The following is an 18919-nucleotide window of genomic DNA, read 5'->3' on the forward strand; positions in this document are numbered from 1 at the left end:
GGTTCTATCTCAATATTGAAGACGAAGATAATTATAACATCCACAAGGCTAACATAACCTATGGGACATCCTGCTGAATTCCATAAATCCGTTTTTTGTTTTCCTGTGCAAGTTGATGATGAGTGTCCCCAACTTCTCAATGTGCTCCTCACTGAATAAATTATGCAAAGAGCTAGCTAAAGGTTGGTCAATCATCTTCCTGCACCAGATGTTTGCTACTTGCCCAACCAGCATTTGGTGCAAGGAGAGGATACTAGGCTTGTTTGTTAGATTTTTCTTTCTGTTTGATAGATGACTATTTTCAGTTTGTAGTTAGTTTCTTTTCACATTTTGCTTTCTTGTTTGTATCTAGGATACTCCCACCAGACATGGGTGTATCTTTGATGACTCTTATCCAAGTTTGATCAAGAATCCACATTGACTTTCGAATTTTCAATAGTAGTTAAGTTTTAGCCATCATATTATATCCTATATTGTGTGCCTTATGGAAATCTATGTATGAGTAATTTTATCTTCTTTATGGACATGTAAATTTGTTTTGAAATCTAAATATGGTATTTGAAAGCTTATCTTTCCTTTAAGTATATGATACTTTGTGTTTATGATGAAATTCTTTAAACTATAAAATGTTAGTGATTTCTAATGGACTGGAGTTTATTTTGAAATGACATCATTCTTGTACAGTCTTCAATTGCAGATCCTCAATATGTTGAGTTATCAATTTCACTTCCATCTTGGCCTCAAGAAAGTATTTGTTCGGGTGGGCATCCTTTTGGTGCAATAGAAGCTGTCAAAGGAGCATATGGTTCTGTGATAGAAATCATTGATCCTCCAGAAGAAGGCTTTCAACTCACATTAGCTCTAGACTTGGCCAAATTTCCATTGGACAAAGGTTTAGCAAGTCTCACCTATGCTCACCACGGTCTTTCAACAAGCTTGTATGACAAATTTTGTTTTGAGAGTCAACTCTTTATTATTAGTGATTAATGATATTTGGTACATATTTGAAGGTTGTTTTATTCAAACTTATGAATAGTTTGTTTGCAAATGTTTGTAGCAAAGTATGGTATCTAGAGCACTAAACACAAGGTCATATAACAAATTCCATGAAATTGATTCTTGGAAATCATCTATTTGTGATAAAGTGTCTTTTGGTATATTCATGAATATTTTAAGATTGTGGACAACATAATCTATATCAAAAATTACTTTAATTGACTGCAAGGTTGTTGATTTTTTAGCTTAATAATTTATGTGCCTCTTTGCAGGATAAAACCATGGAAAAATATTACCTATATTGGGATTTTCTTATGACTTTGTAGGTACCTACCCACAAAAGACACCAATCCCCTCTACTAAGAACCTGCTCAACAAGAGACACTAATCTCTTTGCATGAGGCACCAAGCTCCCGATCTTGCAAAAAATGAAGGTACTAACCCTCCAAATGCAATAGAATAATAATATTATTGGATCTGCTTGAGATGAGTTTCAACAATTGCTCACAACTTCCACAAAATCTGCCTTTAAGATTTTCTCCCAAATTTGCAATACATCTCGACTCAGATCTGCAATATGATCTTCAATCAAGACTTTCCCAAGTCAGAAGTTTGTGAGCAGCATGCTGAGGTACGCAGTGCAGTTATGTCATTACGGAAATCACATGAGCAAGGTTCTCTCAATCAGCCCGAGGTGCCACTAATTGATAAACCAGTCGAGCAAGTTGTAGTTGGCAAGAAGAGTCCAGAATTTGTTCAATCAAGGGGATGTCCAATAAGACATCTGGCTTGGTTGGAGGTCAACATAAAGCTAGACCTTCCACATGTACTTGAACATAAAGATACAATTGAAGAAGCTAAAGAAGCATCTTTGGTTCAGCAGGAACAGTTTGAATTCATTGACCTATCTTGGAGCAGCAATACATATGATTCATCTCAAAAAGGCGAATTTGTTCATCTCTACCAAGAGGTGTTACATTAGGCATTGACATCATTGCTCTAGTTGTTCCTGCTCCATCTATACAAAGTTGTCAGTGAGCATGCAAGGTATTTCAAGCTGCCAAAAAAAGATAGCTATTTTGCTGCACTAGTAAATGGTTTCATTTGAAAAGTTGCCTTGTTGGCTAGTTTTAATTAGGTAGCTTTTTCTTTGTTTTTAACAAGTGCATTTGTTCAATTTTTTTTTAGTTTAACTAAGTTTGTTTTGTGTTAGTCGCGTAATCCTTTTGGAGTCTTTTTTTTTGGTCGCCCAACTCTATAATCCAATGGAGTCGACTAAGACACTTACAGGTCTAGATTCTACATCCTCATTGTTTCTAAGAACAATGAGGTAAGTTTCCCAGTTAGAGCTAGTTGTCCTCAATTTTGACATCCCAAAATTGAGGCAACCCTATGCAATTTTCTCATGGACTCGTAGGTGTTACCTCTGAGTTTTGATGTTCTGAGTGATGTATCATAAAAGTAATTCATCATCCCTTGAATTGGCTGGAGTTTCACGTGTTTAGAACATTGTTTTGAAGGTTTTCATCAAGTTAATCATCTTGATGCTTGTCAAGATGAGTTTTTCTTTTCTGACAACAAGTGCTTGTTTTTGTAACCTTAAAATCTTTTCTTCGTATTTCTTGTTTTTGTGCTTAGTTTCTATTCTTGTTTTTGCCCTAGGATTATATCCCTTGCAATTCCACTTGTTTCAAGCTATCTTACACCTCAAACAGAGTTATCTAGCTCATATTTTTAAGGTTTTAGCCTTTAGGCTTGTTGCAAGTGGAGTTCTCCGGTCTAACAATGCATCTTAATTGCAAATCCTTTAAAAGTGGTATTTTTATTGATAATTGCGTGAAATTAAAATGTCATTTATATGTAAAGCAGGTTTAGAACCCCATTTTCAAATTTAAGATCATAAGGAGGAGGGCATGTACATGCATGATGTCAATAGCCATGTGTTATCAAATCTCATTCACAAGGCACTTCCCAATTGCAAAAGATCAAAACAAAGAAAATCTGAAACAAATTGTTTTCCAGCTAATGCATGGTTTGATAAGGAATGCAAAGTGGCCAGGAGAACGCTAAGAGAGTCTAATAAAATAAGCTTTGACATTAAAGTGTACCAGCGAATCCTAAAGAAGAAAAAAACTGATTTTATAATGATAAGGAGAGAACTTATTTTTCTTGGTAAAAATAACCCCAAACTATTTTGGAGAGAACTACAACTAAGGAAGAAACAAACTAAAAATATTATTGCAGTCACTCAATGGTTCGAATATACTAGGAAACTTTATGAAAAAGATGAGATGGACACGCCACCCTTGGTCAACAATATGAAAGACCTTTTCACTGCATAGGAGGTTGAGATGGGTATAAAGAAGTTGGGTATTGGTAAGGCAAAAGACTTGGTGGAACTTCAAGCAAAGTATCTCAAGTGGGGCATAAAAACCTTGGCACCACACATTACGAAAATCTTCAATAATATCAACCAACATGGGTTCCCTAGAGATTGAATGATTATTCTTGCTATACCCCTTTATAAGAGCAGTGATGTCAACAATTTGTTACATCCCAATTTTTGACCTAGCTTGAAATATAGACGTTGAAGTTCACATGAAGTCAGTTGGTAGTTTAATTTGATATAATCTGGCGAAATGGTAAGATAGTCGTTATGATTTCAAGTGAAGATGACATGCTAGTTATTCGTTAATCGCGAATTCATGGAATTAAGACGAAAGGTTAACTAATATGATTATTTATAATTTATAGTTTAATTACAGAGGAATTCCTTGCAGGGAGCTTGTTGAAGGGGTGGAAGCATTGTCAGAAAAGAATTAGGTAGGGCATCACCATCACTGGACAGACAGATAGAGGACCTAGCAACTTGGAACAGAATACATCTGTGGAATTGCATGAGTTATTTTAATAAATAGTTTAATTATAATAATTGAGTTGTTTAATAAATATTTTAATTAAAATAATTGAATTATTTATAAAACGTATCTTGAGGATTTTAATTGTAATTATTTAAATTTGTGCTTTTAAATATTAAAATGAATTAGCATCATTATACTTAAATAAATTATTAGAATGATGTTTAGTAATGTTTAAATTATAATAATTGAATTATTATAATTTCTCTTTTCAACTTCTTATTTTCTTCCTTTATTCTTTTCCCTTTTCAAATTCGATTTGTTGGGAATTCGAATGGCTTCTTGTAACTGAAGGTAGCTCAAGAGCCAAGGCCATCCTTTTAATAGAGTCTCGGTGATTGTTTTTTTTAGAGAACCTTTAATCTTTTTGGTACCCGATTTCTATTATTAATCCCGGCAATAGCAGTTGGGTCCTTTGGAATTTACTTAACGCCTTCTTTGTTTATGGCGAGAATGGATTCGTTCGACAGGGACTTACACACCTCGACATCCTTAATGCTACTCAAGTGTTTAATGACCATTGTAGTAATCGTTGCCGATCAAAATTCTTTCTCTACATTCCTGTTTCTTTGGCAGTGAAAGAAGCTCCTTAAATATTTGTTAATTTCTGATATCTTCCCGATTCTAACATAAGTTTATAAGGATTACGACTGCAGTTCGAACTAGCTCCTATTATTACCACTAAATCTGAACATTTAATTTGCCGCCGTCTCATATGCATTGACGGATACATTCCAAAAACCAAGGCTACTTGCAGATGTTTGACAGAGTGAAGTAAGGCAACTTGTGGTTTTCTTTTTACTCTTTTCTTGTTAAGTTCGATATCAAATCCCATCCTTAGGTTGACATCTCTGATCATCGATTTTCCTTATTATAGCATATAATGTCATGATATAGGTTCAGCATAAGGCTTGTCGAATCTTTCACTTATGTCTGTCGGTTTCCATTGAAACACAAACCCTGTTTAAAGCATAAAGATGTTGTAATCCCCTCTTTGAAGTCTGATATTTCCTTGTGGTAATATGTTATTGCTTATTCAATTTGGTATATTCATGTGACAGTATGATATTATTTTTAAGCTTAAAAGTCTGTCGGTTTTCTCATCCATTTATAATCTTTCATGTGAAATGACTCAATAGATAATGATTGAAATTTGTTTGCATAAATATTGACATTCTAGATGGAATCAATCCTATTATATATATTTACATAATTTTTGTTGAGAGAGGATATTAAACCAAAACACCAAGGAATTCACCAGGCTGAGAGCTAGATTAACGTGAATAAGATACAATACAAAAAAAAAAAAAAGAGGGGTTAATTGTTCAGGCACCAAGAAGTCACTGGCCTGATGGTCTGATTATGATGAGGAGGTGTTGATGAACTTGTGAAAAAGAAAAGCAAGAAAGAAACTAGTAACCTATACATTCATACATAAACAAACTAATATATATATATATATATATATATATATATATATATTAGCTCATGCATATTCCTGTTATGGTGATCTTCTGTTGCCAAGTCGTATGGCATGTTATATATCATGATGCCCAGTGGAAGGAATGATGTTTCTTGTCAATTTCGGGTAGGGAGGACCTTTCTCATTGAAGATCGTGTGGGGATATATTGTGGTCCGAGGTTGGGAGGTAAAGCCTCTGACAATGTTTTGCCTCTCTCAAGATGTCGGTTATGCATCAGATAGAGTTAAGCCATGCAATCAATTGTTTATCGGAAACAGGTATTATCATTTTTATTTATGAGGAGGTAAGATTAAATTGAAGTATATCATTGTTATCATTATTTTACTTACATATATGAATATTGAATATAATTATTTACCTAATCTTGAGAATTTGTCACAGATAAGAAATCAAAGGAAAAGAAATCCAAAGCCCTAATTGATTGTGTGATAGCTGGGACCTTAATTGATACAGTGGTATTGGAAGCCCTAACTGAATCCGTGGTATCGAAAGCCCTAATTGAATCCGTGGTTGCGGAAGCCCTAAATTGAATTTGTCGTCGCAAAAACCCTAGATAGAATCCGTCGTCGTGGATGCCCTAATTGAATTTTGTGGTTGTGGAAGCCCTAAGTGGTAAAGAGGGATCAAAAGCCCTAAATAAACCAATGGTAATTGATGCCCTAATTGGTAAGATGATATGTGATGCCCTAATTTAAATTATAGTTGTATTCATCAAATGAATTTTGAGATAGCAGTCGATTTGTTATAGTGTATTTGTGGACTAACCCAAATGGTTGCAGAAGCATACTTAGATGATTTTCAGTCCCAGTTTTCCGAGGTATGTGATTTCAATTTCTAAAGTAATTTCATTAAAAGGTTTTTCAAGTATTTAGTTAAGAAATTTTGTTCAACTGACTTTAATGGTAATCTTCTTCACATGAACATGAATGATGTAATTGCCTTCTTATGAAATCGAAGTTATAACCGTATTCTATGCATATGTTAAATGTTAATTTAGACCCGAAAAACCGGATGTTACACAATCCCTCCATCTACAAGACTATAATGATCAACCCTCTATTTGTAAAGCTTTTTGGCAGCATGATAGAAAATAGAATCAACAAATGGGTTAAGGAAAATCATAAGCATGCAAAAGGACAATTTGGTTTTAGGCCAAAACACTCGACTGTTGACCATTGTATCACCCTGAGGCACATTATCGAAAAAGTGTAGGAGAGTAAGGGTGAGGTTTTTGGTTGCTTTGTTGACTTTAAAAAGGCTTTCGACACTATCCCTAGAGATAAGATTTGGCTTAGGATGGAAGAATTGGGGATCCCTGTGAATCTCAGAGTTAGTGCTCATAGGATGTATGAAGAGGTGAAAGTCAAAATCAGAACTTTAGATGGCATTTTAGAGTGTTTTAAGGGCGATTTAGGGGTCAAGCATGGCTGTCCTCTTTTGCCTACTTTGTTTGGCCTATATCTTGAAAAACTTGAAGAATGGTTAGACATTCAAAGTGGTGAGGGTATCTAGTTAGGATAATTTCTAATAACACTGCTCCTGTATGCGGATGGTCTCATTTTGGTTGCCAAATCTGCTCATGGTTTGCAGGAACATCTACTCTCACTTGAACACTTTTGCAAAGTGATAGGGATGTTGGTCAATATCAGCAAGACTAAATTCATGATTTTTCTAAAAGCAGAAAACACCATCAACATAAGTTCTATTTTGAGGGCAGCATTCTTGAGGAAGTTGTGGAGTATAAATATCTTGGGATTGACTTCAGCAAAAATCTAAGCTGGGAAGGTTGTAGAAAGAAAAGAGTTCTAGAAGGATGGAAGGCACTTTATGTGCTTCAAAATATATGTTGTGATGTAGAGGTTTGGGATTGGCAAACTACTCAAACTTTGTTTGGCTTCTTGTGTTATCAGTTGTTCTCTATGGATGTGAAATATGGGCCAGCAACAATTCAGCCTTACAATGGAAACAAATCGAGAGGATTCAAAAGCCTTGGATCACAAACAAGTTTAAAATAAAAAACATTGTTTCATATGATACCGTGCTTAGTGAAGTGGGAGCTACACCTATCGAGGCTCTTACTATGGTTCGCCTCATTAGCTATCTTAAAAGAATTGAAAAAATGTGTGCAAGTAGGTGGCCTAAAGTGGTCTTTGATGATATTTTGTGCAAACGTATGCAAACGTAAAAAGACTTGGATGCAACAAAATGTCAAGTGGATGAACAAATGGAATATCCATTTCAATATGTGTGATGCAAACATTAAAGAAATAAAGGTTTTTGTTATGGAGAAATTCTATAAGAGTATTTAGGGAAATGGGCTTGGAAGGAAAAAGACTTATTACATCAGCGAGTTCAGCCCTACATGTGACCAACTCCAAAAGGTGTACATAAAGGCCAACATTTCTTGGAGAGCTAAAATTCTTATTGCTCAGCTTTGGACCAACTCTCACCAGCTCAAATGTGAGACCAGATGATAGAAGAGGCCAAAAGATCCTTGGGAAGAGAGAATTTGCACGTCTTGCAATTCTGGGAAGGTGGAAACCGAACACTTTATTTTAGAATGTGACACAAATGGGGATATCAAGGTCAAATTCGTGGATATTATATCTGATGGCTCTTGTTATGACTTATTCAGCAAGGAGAATATTGAGCAGTCAGGTGGGCTCATAATCAGCTTGCACAAAAAAAAACTGAATTACTAAAGTTGGGTTAGTCGGAAGGCTGTCCCATGGGCTATGTTTAGCCTTGTGGACATTAAAAATTCATCCATCTATCTATCTATCATCATTTTGAGAAGTTTTAAATGTTTTATTAATGCAAAGGTCCCTTTTTCTAGACCAATTGCATATTATATCATTAAAACTATAGTTACAGATAAATATGTAAACACGAGACACTTTTAATGCAATGAAGTGGGGTTTTTATTTAATATTGCATGTCATCGTAATGCCAATCACTTTTGATGCCCCACTCAATAAATTGTAAGTCCCAAATTCACAAAGGTGGGTTTTTTTTAATGCAAATACATATATTAAGTTAAAAATATTCTCAAAAACCTATAACTTAACATTTATGCGTGGGGTTTTAAGATGCATTTGCATATAAGAAATCCGTTATTATAAACCTTTTAACTTAAAAGGCTTTATAGTGCCAAGTTTCAACCCAAAAGTACATGCATTTGCATATGAAAAACCTGTCTCTAATGACTTAAAGAGATGGGTGGCAATTTTGAGATGAAAATCATGTGTTTCAACTCCAAAAAGCCCATTAGTCAGCATTATAACATGCATTTGAGACTTGGAGGTGATTTGCAAATGTTTTTAAGCTCTAAAAGCCCATCATTACTTGTCTAAGGCTTGCATTTTTGCCTTTTGGAGTTGGCCAATGATTTGAAGGCCAAAAACACGTGTTTTTGGCATTAAGAGACTTGGTTTTGCCCTTCTTCCATAAGCATTTATGTTGGGAAGTGATTTTGGAGTTGAAATCATGTTTTTGCCTTCTCCATTCATGCGTTTTACCTCTATTGCCGGGTGGCGATTTTGAAGTCATTTGCAAATTGCCTTGTATATGCAAAACACCAAAAATAGCTCGTCCTAGGGCACATTTTGGCCAAAAATGGCTCATTGAGAAAAGATTTGTGCATCTGATCTCAACATTTTGCATCAACAAAGGATTCTAGGGTAAGAAATATCATTTCCAGCTTGTTCCTCCTGCATTTCAAGTTGCATTTGATGCCCTAGGTGTCGTTTGTGGTTGCCATTACATATGCATTTGATTTGGTCAATATAGTTACTATTCTTGTGTATTTTATTCCTCTATCATTCAGCACTTGGCAAGCAATGAAGTTTGACTCCAAAATGCATTCATTTCAAGAGAATTGAGACAAGATTCAAAGTCTATATAATCCTCTTTTTGGCAATCTTTTCTAAATCTGAAAATCTCTTGGATTTGATTTAGATTTTGCTCAAAGATTTATCAAGACTTCTTCTCTTGTTTTTGGTGAACAAAGGTAAGTTTTCTTGTGTCTATCTTAGGGCTTTTTTTGTATACATATTTTGTTCTCATTAATTTTTGCAAATCCTTCATTACATTTTCAGATTTGCACATGTTTTTGTTTATGAGTTGTCTCTTCTATCTTTCATCTTCATTTCTCTAAGTTGCATATGTAAGTACCTCATCTTGCTGGCATATGAAGTCGGGATTAAAAGCCTCGTTCTATGATTGGAGTATACAAAGAAAAAAAAAGCTGATTGACATGCACATGCATTTCAAATACCCACTTTCATGCATTCCATGTTCCTTATCCGTACTTATCCTACTAGTGCCACGTGAGTTAACCATATAAGTGACCATTTTGAGCTCAAACCCGTTTACTTTTGTGCTGTCCCAAAGTTTTCTAGCCATTCCTCTTGTTCACAACATTCCAAAATCCTTGTACATAAAAAAGCGTGCAATGGATCCATCTATGCTCCTTTTTTCACCTCAATCTTGTTATCCATTCATATGCAATGCTACTGAAAAAACCCCATTTTTGAGTTTTTCCCTCATTTGAATGGCTGGTTTTGCCTAAAATCCTTCTCCCCTTATTGCTCAAAGGCCCTTCACTTATATCCTATATGCTTACTCTTCTAAATATGCAAAGTTTGAGCTTGAAAGATCATGTTATGAGTTTTTATGGTGACTAAAAATCAACAACATACAAAGAAAGTGATGAATGATGGAATGATTGTAGATATAGAATGCTTTCAGGACAAAGATGAAAAGAAACAAATGTGCATTTCAAGAAACAACTATCCTTATACTGCAAAATGGGTAAGGGTGTAAGTTCCTGTTCTAGATCAAGATGCTTCCAGCAAACCTAAGCACATCTATCATAAAGTATCCTTGTAGCAACATGAAGACCAACAAAGGATGATATGATAGGGGGCATGTTTTCTTAGACACTTTGAATATTTTCCTCATCTATTTGCAATTTGTATTTGACAGATTATTTGTAATGTAAAATCAAAATATAATTGCATGTGATAATATCACATGCAAATCTATAACATGTAATCATATTGCAAGTTCTTTAAGCCTTATATCATTGAATATGTCAAAGTTAGTTAGAGAATAAGTCATGGTGGTTAAGAGTTTTCCCCTTCTTTCTCTAGCTTACTCTCTACTCTTTATCCTATATAAAGGAGGGAGCTCATTATAAATAGTCATCTTTGGCAAGGCAAGAAAATCTTGTGAGTTTGTATATACTCTCTAAGACTTTGAGCTTAGATGTAAATGTGAATTGCTTTCAATAAAAGAGACAAGTTGTTTTGAGACTTCGTGACGATCCAACCTATTATGTGACGACATCTTCTTGAATTGATTGTATGTTTTAATGCTTTGTTCAAGATGGATTTGAATTCAATTGTGTAGACTTTGAGCTGCCTATCGCATTCAGAGCCAATTTGAACTTTTGAAGCTTTTGTGCTGCAAGAGGACAAATTGTTATAGTTGGTAGTGACTGCAATTAGTTAGAACTGGAAATCCTAATTTGGGATAATCTTATTAGACTTTGGATTCTTGTACTTATTCTACAAAATATAAAAATTAAACTTTTGTCCTTGATGTTGTTCTTATGCCAATTCCAGGGTCACTGGTATTATTGTAGCAATAAGACACTTTTTGTTAAATTGGAAAGTTGTATGAAAATCATTCTAGAAAAGAGGAATTGATTAAGAGAACCACCCATTTTGCAATTTCAGTTAAGTTCTTGTTGAAGCCACCTACGGTAAGAAGGGAGCCTCCCCTATTGCTGAGAAGAGAGGGAAATCTCATGATACGTGGCCTAGAGTCACAATTTTGTAAGATGTGGTCACAGTGACTTACACAATTTTAGCCAACAAGATGACCCTTTTTTGATGGGCCTTGTACATAAAAGATATATTTTGTCCCTCCTTTGGGCACCTTTGAAACTCATCAAGCATAAGTAATAATATAGTGGGGTCATGAGATTGTTGATTGTTATTTTTCAGGGTCGCTACAAATGTACTAAGCACTGCCATGTTAGGTTTGTATTGGTATGTGTGTTCCAAGTGCAACAATCTCTCTTTATATTGTGAATGAGATATGAATAGACATGTCTCTCCATGGGATGTGTCTATTCATATATATATATATATATATATATATATATATATATATATATATATATATAACATTAGTTTAATCTCACGAGTTTATCCAATTGAGGCTACCAAACATTAACACTCCCTCTTAGCTAGGGAGGATAAACACATGACCATATATTATCCTAATGTAATATAAGAATATCTTTAATTAAAAGATATTTAACATTTTGATATCACATTTGATATGAGTATTGGCCTCCAAAATATCAACATATGATATTCACCAAATACTCTGAGTAATGGCCTGTAGAATAGCAACACATGATATTCACCAAGTACTCAAATGTTTTATAAGGTATGTGCACACACAATAAGCGTACCATATAAACATCCACCGTGCAAAGTATAATCTATCACAATCTGCATAGGCATCGTAAGATATCCATCATAATAGAAAATTAAGTTATTGTAAGATCGTCATCTTTTAATAACTTCTCCAAATACAAGTGATGATCATTTGGAAGTCGTCATTTCCTTATGATGTACATAAGGGGTAGGCCAATTAAATCATGCAATCACATGCATGATACCAAAACTTTACATGAAGTCAAAACTCCCTTTGATTTTGATATGATCAAGGTCTTCAAAGATCACTTGAAACATATCCTCTATCCGCTCCTTCAGACGGATGTGTCAAACTCCCTCTGAACATCAATTTTCTGAGCTCCTTTGCCTTTGAAGAGTGTCAGACTCTCTCTGGATGTGATATCAGTCTCCCTTTTCCTGCAATAACATTCTTGGAGGAAAAGATCAAAGCACATAGCTCTTAGAAAAAAAAAGAGAGACTACAATAATACACAAGAATAATAAATAGTTTACATAATGATATAAGATCATTTCAATATATAACATAGATATATATGTATACATATATTCAATATTTTAATCTATGTTTCCTATTTATTATATCCCCATTAATAAATATGTCTTGACACTTTCTCAATATAGCAATACTTATTAATTAAAAATATATTCATAATGAGTTAGATAAGTACTTACCTTAATGTTACCTTATATTATTGTATATTGGGACGGGAGATGAGGAAGTCATTGTATAAAATACAAATCTTAACACACCTTTTCGAGGCCCATGTCGGGGTGGTTTTCCTTACCGTGTGGCGTATGAAATGTCTCGTGGGGTAAACCCTTTCAACCTACTTCTCCCCTTTATCTGGTTCTTTTATGATTGTCCACTAAATAATAATGGGCAACTTAAATGGGATCTCATACCATATCCTCTCATGTAATGCCATGTTCTCCCCAATGAAATGCCTTGTACCTTTGTCATCCACATCCTATCTTATATTAATTCACGTGCTAACCAATTTATGACTAAGTCCTTTTGAATGGGATATTGCACCCAATTGCCTTGAGGACAATTTTTCCTCTTTCCTTAGTATTATTGGGTAGCACCCTACTTTTTACTTCCTTATTCACTAGGATTAGTAGTTACTCCACGTAGACTGCTTTGTAATGATTGGATCTTTATTCCAACAAACTTCCTTTATTAATTCCGATTAACTCTTTTTTATGACATTGATGGTCTCGTGTTTATACCGTCCATTATGGCTTGTATTTACACTTGTTTTGCTTTTACTCGGGTATTTATAGCCTTGGGCTTCAAACTTTCAGAGTCTACGTAGACTAGTTTGGCCATCCAAGGTTGTGATCTTTGTACATGTAGCCAATGTGATCACATGTTACATTGTTTGGCTTGTGAGCGCCACACACAACTTGCAACTTGTAACTAGAGGCCTTTCACATGGCCGGTGCCTTTTTATGGGAGGATCCCTATGAATCTCTCTTTAATCAAGACTTTTGACTTCAACTGGAATGTAATTTCCATTATTTCTTGTCAATTGGGATGTTTTACAACTTTGGAATGGCTAGGCTTTGATTTCTAGATTCTGATTTGACACCATTAGAATGCATTAGGCATGTTTCTCGTCAATTGTTGTATTCTATTTTAGAATTGCCAAGCCTACATTTTTTGTCAAGCTTTTTTAATTGAAGTGGACAGTGTGCATAGGTTCCAAGCTCTATATCACTCCAAGCTCATTTCTGTCCATTACTATAGAGGTTTGTCTCACTCCCCCCCTCTGCATTTTCTTCACTCGGTGATCTTGATTTGGTGTGTGTGTGCCGAACATAGTGTGGGTGGACATCATAGATGAGCGATTTGATTGGCAATTTGGAATCTCACATGTGCATGAGCTCCTGAAAAAATACTGATGAAGCATAATCTGTGGTAAAGATGATGGTGGAGATAGTGATATCCTCATTTGCCCACTTCAAGGTCTTGTTGATACACTCTCTTTTCCATGCTTCTCTCATCCCAATTCATTATTCACTATTTGTAAAAGATTAATTTTGTCATTGTCATGAATCTTCTTGTGATCATTGCTATTGGCCTGGATAAGTCCTCAACTTACCTCCCCATTCTGTGCATAGCATGCATTCATGTAATTCAACAAAACCACATTTGTCTCGGACATTTTTTGGAACAACTCCAAGTCTTCATCCATAAACCCATTCCGTATATGTCTGCCAATCATTGCATTCTGTGAAATAACTTTTTTTTCAGGCATTCTGTCAAAAAAAACGCAGGCATCTTCTACTCGCTCGCCTCTAGCATACGTAGTTAAAGAGCGCTCTCCACAAATGTATCAGACTGAAACCCATTTCTAAGTATATCTCCATGTACCTCCTTTAATCTGTTCAAGCTCATATAGGTAGGAAGAATGTTGGCCAAAGTGAACTGATCAGGTTCAATGCGTCATTTTTGCATTCGGGTAAACAATGTTAGGGCTTCCTGAGCACACTCGATCATAAAAGTCCATGAGACCACATTTGATTCACCCTAATTCGATCAAACTCCTTTTAAAGTTCTTTATCTCAAAATATATTATATGTTACCCCCTCTCAATTCTGGTTTTAAATCCCTGTCATGCATTAGAGTCAATTCCCTTCTATTTTTTCCTACATTTGCAATATGACTCTGATACCATGTTATTTTTCAGGGTTTCTACAAATGTACTAAGCATTGCCATGTTAGGTATGTAGTGGTATGTGTGTTCCAAGTGCAGCAATCTCTCTTTATATTGTGAATGAGATATGGATTGACATGTCTCATGGGACATGTCTATTCATATATATATATATATATATATATTCAGTTTAATCTCATGATTTTATCCAACTTGTCATAACCCTATATTAACATATAATGAAACCTTTTTAGTAAATGATATTTATCAAATTTTACTAATTTATAAGTATATAAACATTGTTGATAATAATATCAATAAATGATATTGAATATAAGACAAATATCAATTACTAGTATCGAATATCAAAATAATCTTAATCCACAATATTCAAGAAGATATTAACTAATAAGAGATGAGAGTCAATATTGAATTAGTGTTAATAATATAACCAATATAAATAATAATAAATATAATAATAAGTAAACTATAAATTCAAGAAATAACAAACCGATTAAAAAGATATTAGATTATTAATAATTCAATAATGAGAAAATATAAACATAATCATTATTAAGGAGATGCAACTGTTCAATGGGACATGTTTGCAGTATATAAATTCAAACAAAGGCAACTAAAATGATATACATGAGGGGGAATCAAAAGGAATAACCATCAAGCAAGGAAAGAACAGACGGGCGTCAACGAAACTAAAAGAAACATTATTATGTAGAGCCACAGACAAGCGTTGAAATCACCATTGGTGTGGGCAATAGATACGACAAGCTCAGACCAATTCAGAAGACAGACATTACATTCAAACCATAATCCGGAGGAGAACATAAAGACAAGATAATTGTTTCCACTCAAGTCAGTTCAATAGAGAGACAAACAAAAATTGAAATGAACAAGAGTGAAACAAGATAAAATCCCTGACATCAACAGTAGAGCAAAAGGAGTCCATCGAATAAGAATATAAAACATCTGAATTCCTCTCATGGCTGAAGAAAACTAACTCATTCCACAAATACATGCGTACAAAGATAAGAGAAAAGATGACAAGGTGAATCAAATAAATCGACTGGTGGATCCACGTCAGTACCCAAACCACCTCATGCGGGAAATAAGACAAGCAAAGGAAAACATTAAACAAACAATATACGGATTAGAAAGTAAGATACGAAGGATGAAGGAATAGCAAGAGACCATATAAATCAATATCCAGGGAAAATAAGACAAGGTTGCTGCATAGAGGATATAATGAAAGCCACGACTCAAGAATAAGGAAGCCACAGGATACCAACATGGATTACATATAAGCAGTGCAGATTTGGAGAAAACGTGATTGAAGGATATTAGATAGTGTTATAATGAATAAATAAATAAGCCTATGTAAGAAATGATACCGAGCACATTGATTGGCTGTTGCAGTCACGTGGAACAAGTGTAGCAGGTAGTAGTAAAGATAGCAATCAAAGTCATAGTTATTTCAAAGAAAGTGTTAGAAAGAAGACAACATATAATCTGTGATGCTATAAGAAGAATAAGCATAGAGACACAACAACAGTACATAAATTTTTTATCAGAAGACTAGTCATTATATGTGTTTCATGACCATCCATTATTCTGATATAAAAAGTTCAAGAATTAAGAAGACACTAAAGAGTTCAGAGAAGTGAGACTAAACAGAAAAATAATACCATAGAGAGTCAATTGCAGATTCAGGACAACTCAGAGATATATTATATTATATTATATTTATTTTCATGTGATAGCAGAAAGTAAATCATATTGAGATAAGAACTTTATAGCTCTCGTAGAGCTCAAGTAAGAACTTGGTAGAGGGCATTCATTAGAATGTTGAGTTTCTTTTTAGAAAACGCAAATATTAGAGGGCATTCTTGATTGAATGTCAGGTTTCCAAATTGGAACCCAGAGAGAGATTTGTGGAGAATCTCTTAGAGACAATATATATTGTAGTGGTCAAACATATGCACATGTCAAGATAAGAGACCCGGTAGAGGTGGGATCTCTACCAAGTAGTGTTACCAGAGATCCCAAGAGGCCTAAGGAAGATGCTCTTTTAATGATAATCATCTAATTGAGATATAGTTCTCATTAGAGGGCTAGATGGTTTGAGAAAGATCTCTTCGAAGGGATTAGGAGGGGTAGTCGGGGTAGAATTTTAGATTAATATTTACTAATTCAATGTTTCTGATATGTTTCACATGCAAATTTTGATATTGTACTGACAAATGGTTGCAGGTCATAGCATTCAAACCTAATCGGAAAGTGGGGGCATTACACAACTGAAGCTACCAAACATTAACAATGATGACCAAAGCTCTCCTATAGTTAATTATGCTATAAAACTTGCTTGATGAGTAATTTTGATGTGTTGTAATATGCTACTGATATCATATTCTTAGATACTCTGATGATACTGTTTGTAGTTTAGTTTTGATAGTTTTTTATTAGCTGGATACTTTGAACTCGTGTTGTTTTTCATAAACCATCTCTAATAGAAAAAAGATTTATTTATAGTGCAGGGGGCTTTCCATTCAATTCTCTGCATGTCGAGCCGGAGAATTTAGAGTGGTTTTTGAGAATTACACTTGATACAGATTCTTGCATAATCCAAGACTTCTGGATTGGATTTCAATTTTTCTATAGGGAAGATTCCTACCAGTATTTACTTGGGAGTGATAGCATTCTAGCCAAAATAGAAACTGAACTTAGTATACATCAGATAAAGGGCAGGGACTGATGTTTCATAAGAAAAAATGTTTTCATCATGAATCATTGCCCTCCTTTAAACACAAGAGGCTTCTCTTTCCAAGTGAAGAATGCTGTATCAACAATGTTTGCACAGATCAGTTGATTTCGGACTCCCATTGGTCTTAATTCTCTGTCTTCTAAAACCAGTGAATGCTTACATGGAAGTGAAAATTAAAGTTCTCTCACTGAGCATCCATAGATTATGCTATATTTCATCCATTTAAGATACTATTGAAGGGAATTCTATTTTAAGGTGGCATCAATCGTTATTTTGGGCAGGGAAATGGAGTTTGATGATTTTTGTTTGCCAATTTGGTATGTCAATGTACAAAATTTTGAAGCTGATATATGCACGATTGCAGTGTTAAATTGCAGGCCCACGTCCCAAATGATTTTTTGTCCCTCAAATCTGCCAGTTGCTAATTAAAGTCTGGCTCACCTTTTTGGCCATAGTCCTTTTAATATTTTCATTTATTATGAGTTTCCACTTTTCAGTGCAACCAGAGATCATCGTCTCTAGTTGGATGATAGGCTTGATTTTTGTTTAAAATTTGAGATAATATATTAAAGAATCTAATTTATCAATATCTGCAAATACTCCATTCAAAATAAAATATTGAACTTAAATTGTCACCGTCCTAATGAACATGTTCAGAGCACAGAATATTCTTCTTACACTTAATGTAGGCATGCCTTGCTTTTCACAATAATATCACAATCATAAGATGCATTAAAAGATAAGAGATACCAATGCTTTCATATGTGATATCATAGTATTATATTGAACTGGACACTAAGTTTATGATGCAGGAAAGCTCTTGAAAGGATACCTTTTATTTTGCTTATTTGTCAAGTATTATTTTATATCTATATATTTATCTTAACCTAGTTTTCTTGGCCCTCATACAGAAAGACGATTGCATCTGATGAAGAAGATTGCTTCCTTGCGAGCAGTGGTTTTAGGTGCACATATGAGGGAGATACTGAAAAATCTTGCACCCAGAATAGTTTATCCTGATTGTGACCAAGTTATAACGCTATTGCAACATCCCAAGGAGTCTTTCTTTCTTATTCCCTTGGTAATTGCGCAGCATGCAATATGTTAGTGTTTATTGGCTTCACTTCTTGGACATTTAAGGGTCTTAATCTATTTGCAATAACAACTTTCAAAAACCCGTTCTTTAGGTTGACAACTAGCAAAAACAACTTATTTCAATATATTTAATCACTTTAGTTTATCATTAATGAACAGATCTGAAAATTAGAACATTCATTATTCTGGAGTGATTGACGTAGGAAATGCCATACATATGTGTTTGAGCATGGTAGTTATTTGCAGGTCTTAATTTATTGAAAACTCATTTTTAGTTGCAATAATAACTTATAAAATCTTGCGCTTTGAGTTGATAGTAAGAAAAAATAATTTCTTTGGCATATGTTTAATAATCACTTTATATTATCATGAATGGACAGATCCAAAGGTAGGAACATTCATTATTCTGGAGTGTCTGAAGCCGTAAAGGTCATAAAATCTGTGTTTGAGCTTGGTAGTTATTGAGCTTTTGTAAAGTTAGGAGTTGTTTTATAAA

General features: G+C 34.4%; 1 protein-coding gene across 1 annotated transcript in view; it reads left to right on the plus strand.

Moving 5' to 3' along the window:
• LOC149538971 (actin-related protein 2/3 complex subunit 2A-like) overlaps window positions 1-18919 on the plus strand; it is a 132869-nt gene that overhangs the window by 79155 nt on the left and 34795 nt on the right. Inside the window, exons 3-4 of the mRNA XM_089800358.1 lie at window positions 685-892; window positions 18240-18409. Coding sequence (XP_089656484.1) covers window positions 685-892; window positions 18240-18409 — 378 coding nt within the window. The remainder of the gene's footprint in view (window positions 1-684; window positions 893-18239; window positions 18410-18919) is intronic.

This window comes from Cupressus sempervirens, chromosome 9 (genome assembly GCF_028749045.1).
Source record: "Cupressus sempervirens isolate cs-2001-9-10 chromosome 9, ASM2874904v1, whole genome shotgun sequence".
NCBI classification, from domain to species: domain Eukaryota; kingdom Viridiplantae; phylum Streptophyta; class Pinopsida; order Cupressales; family Cupressaceae; genus Cupressus; species Cupressus sempervirens.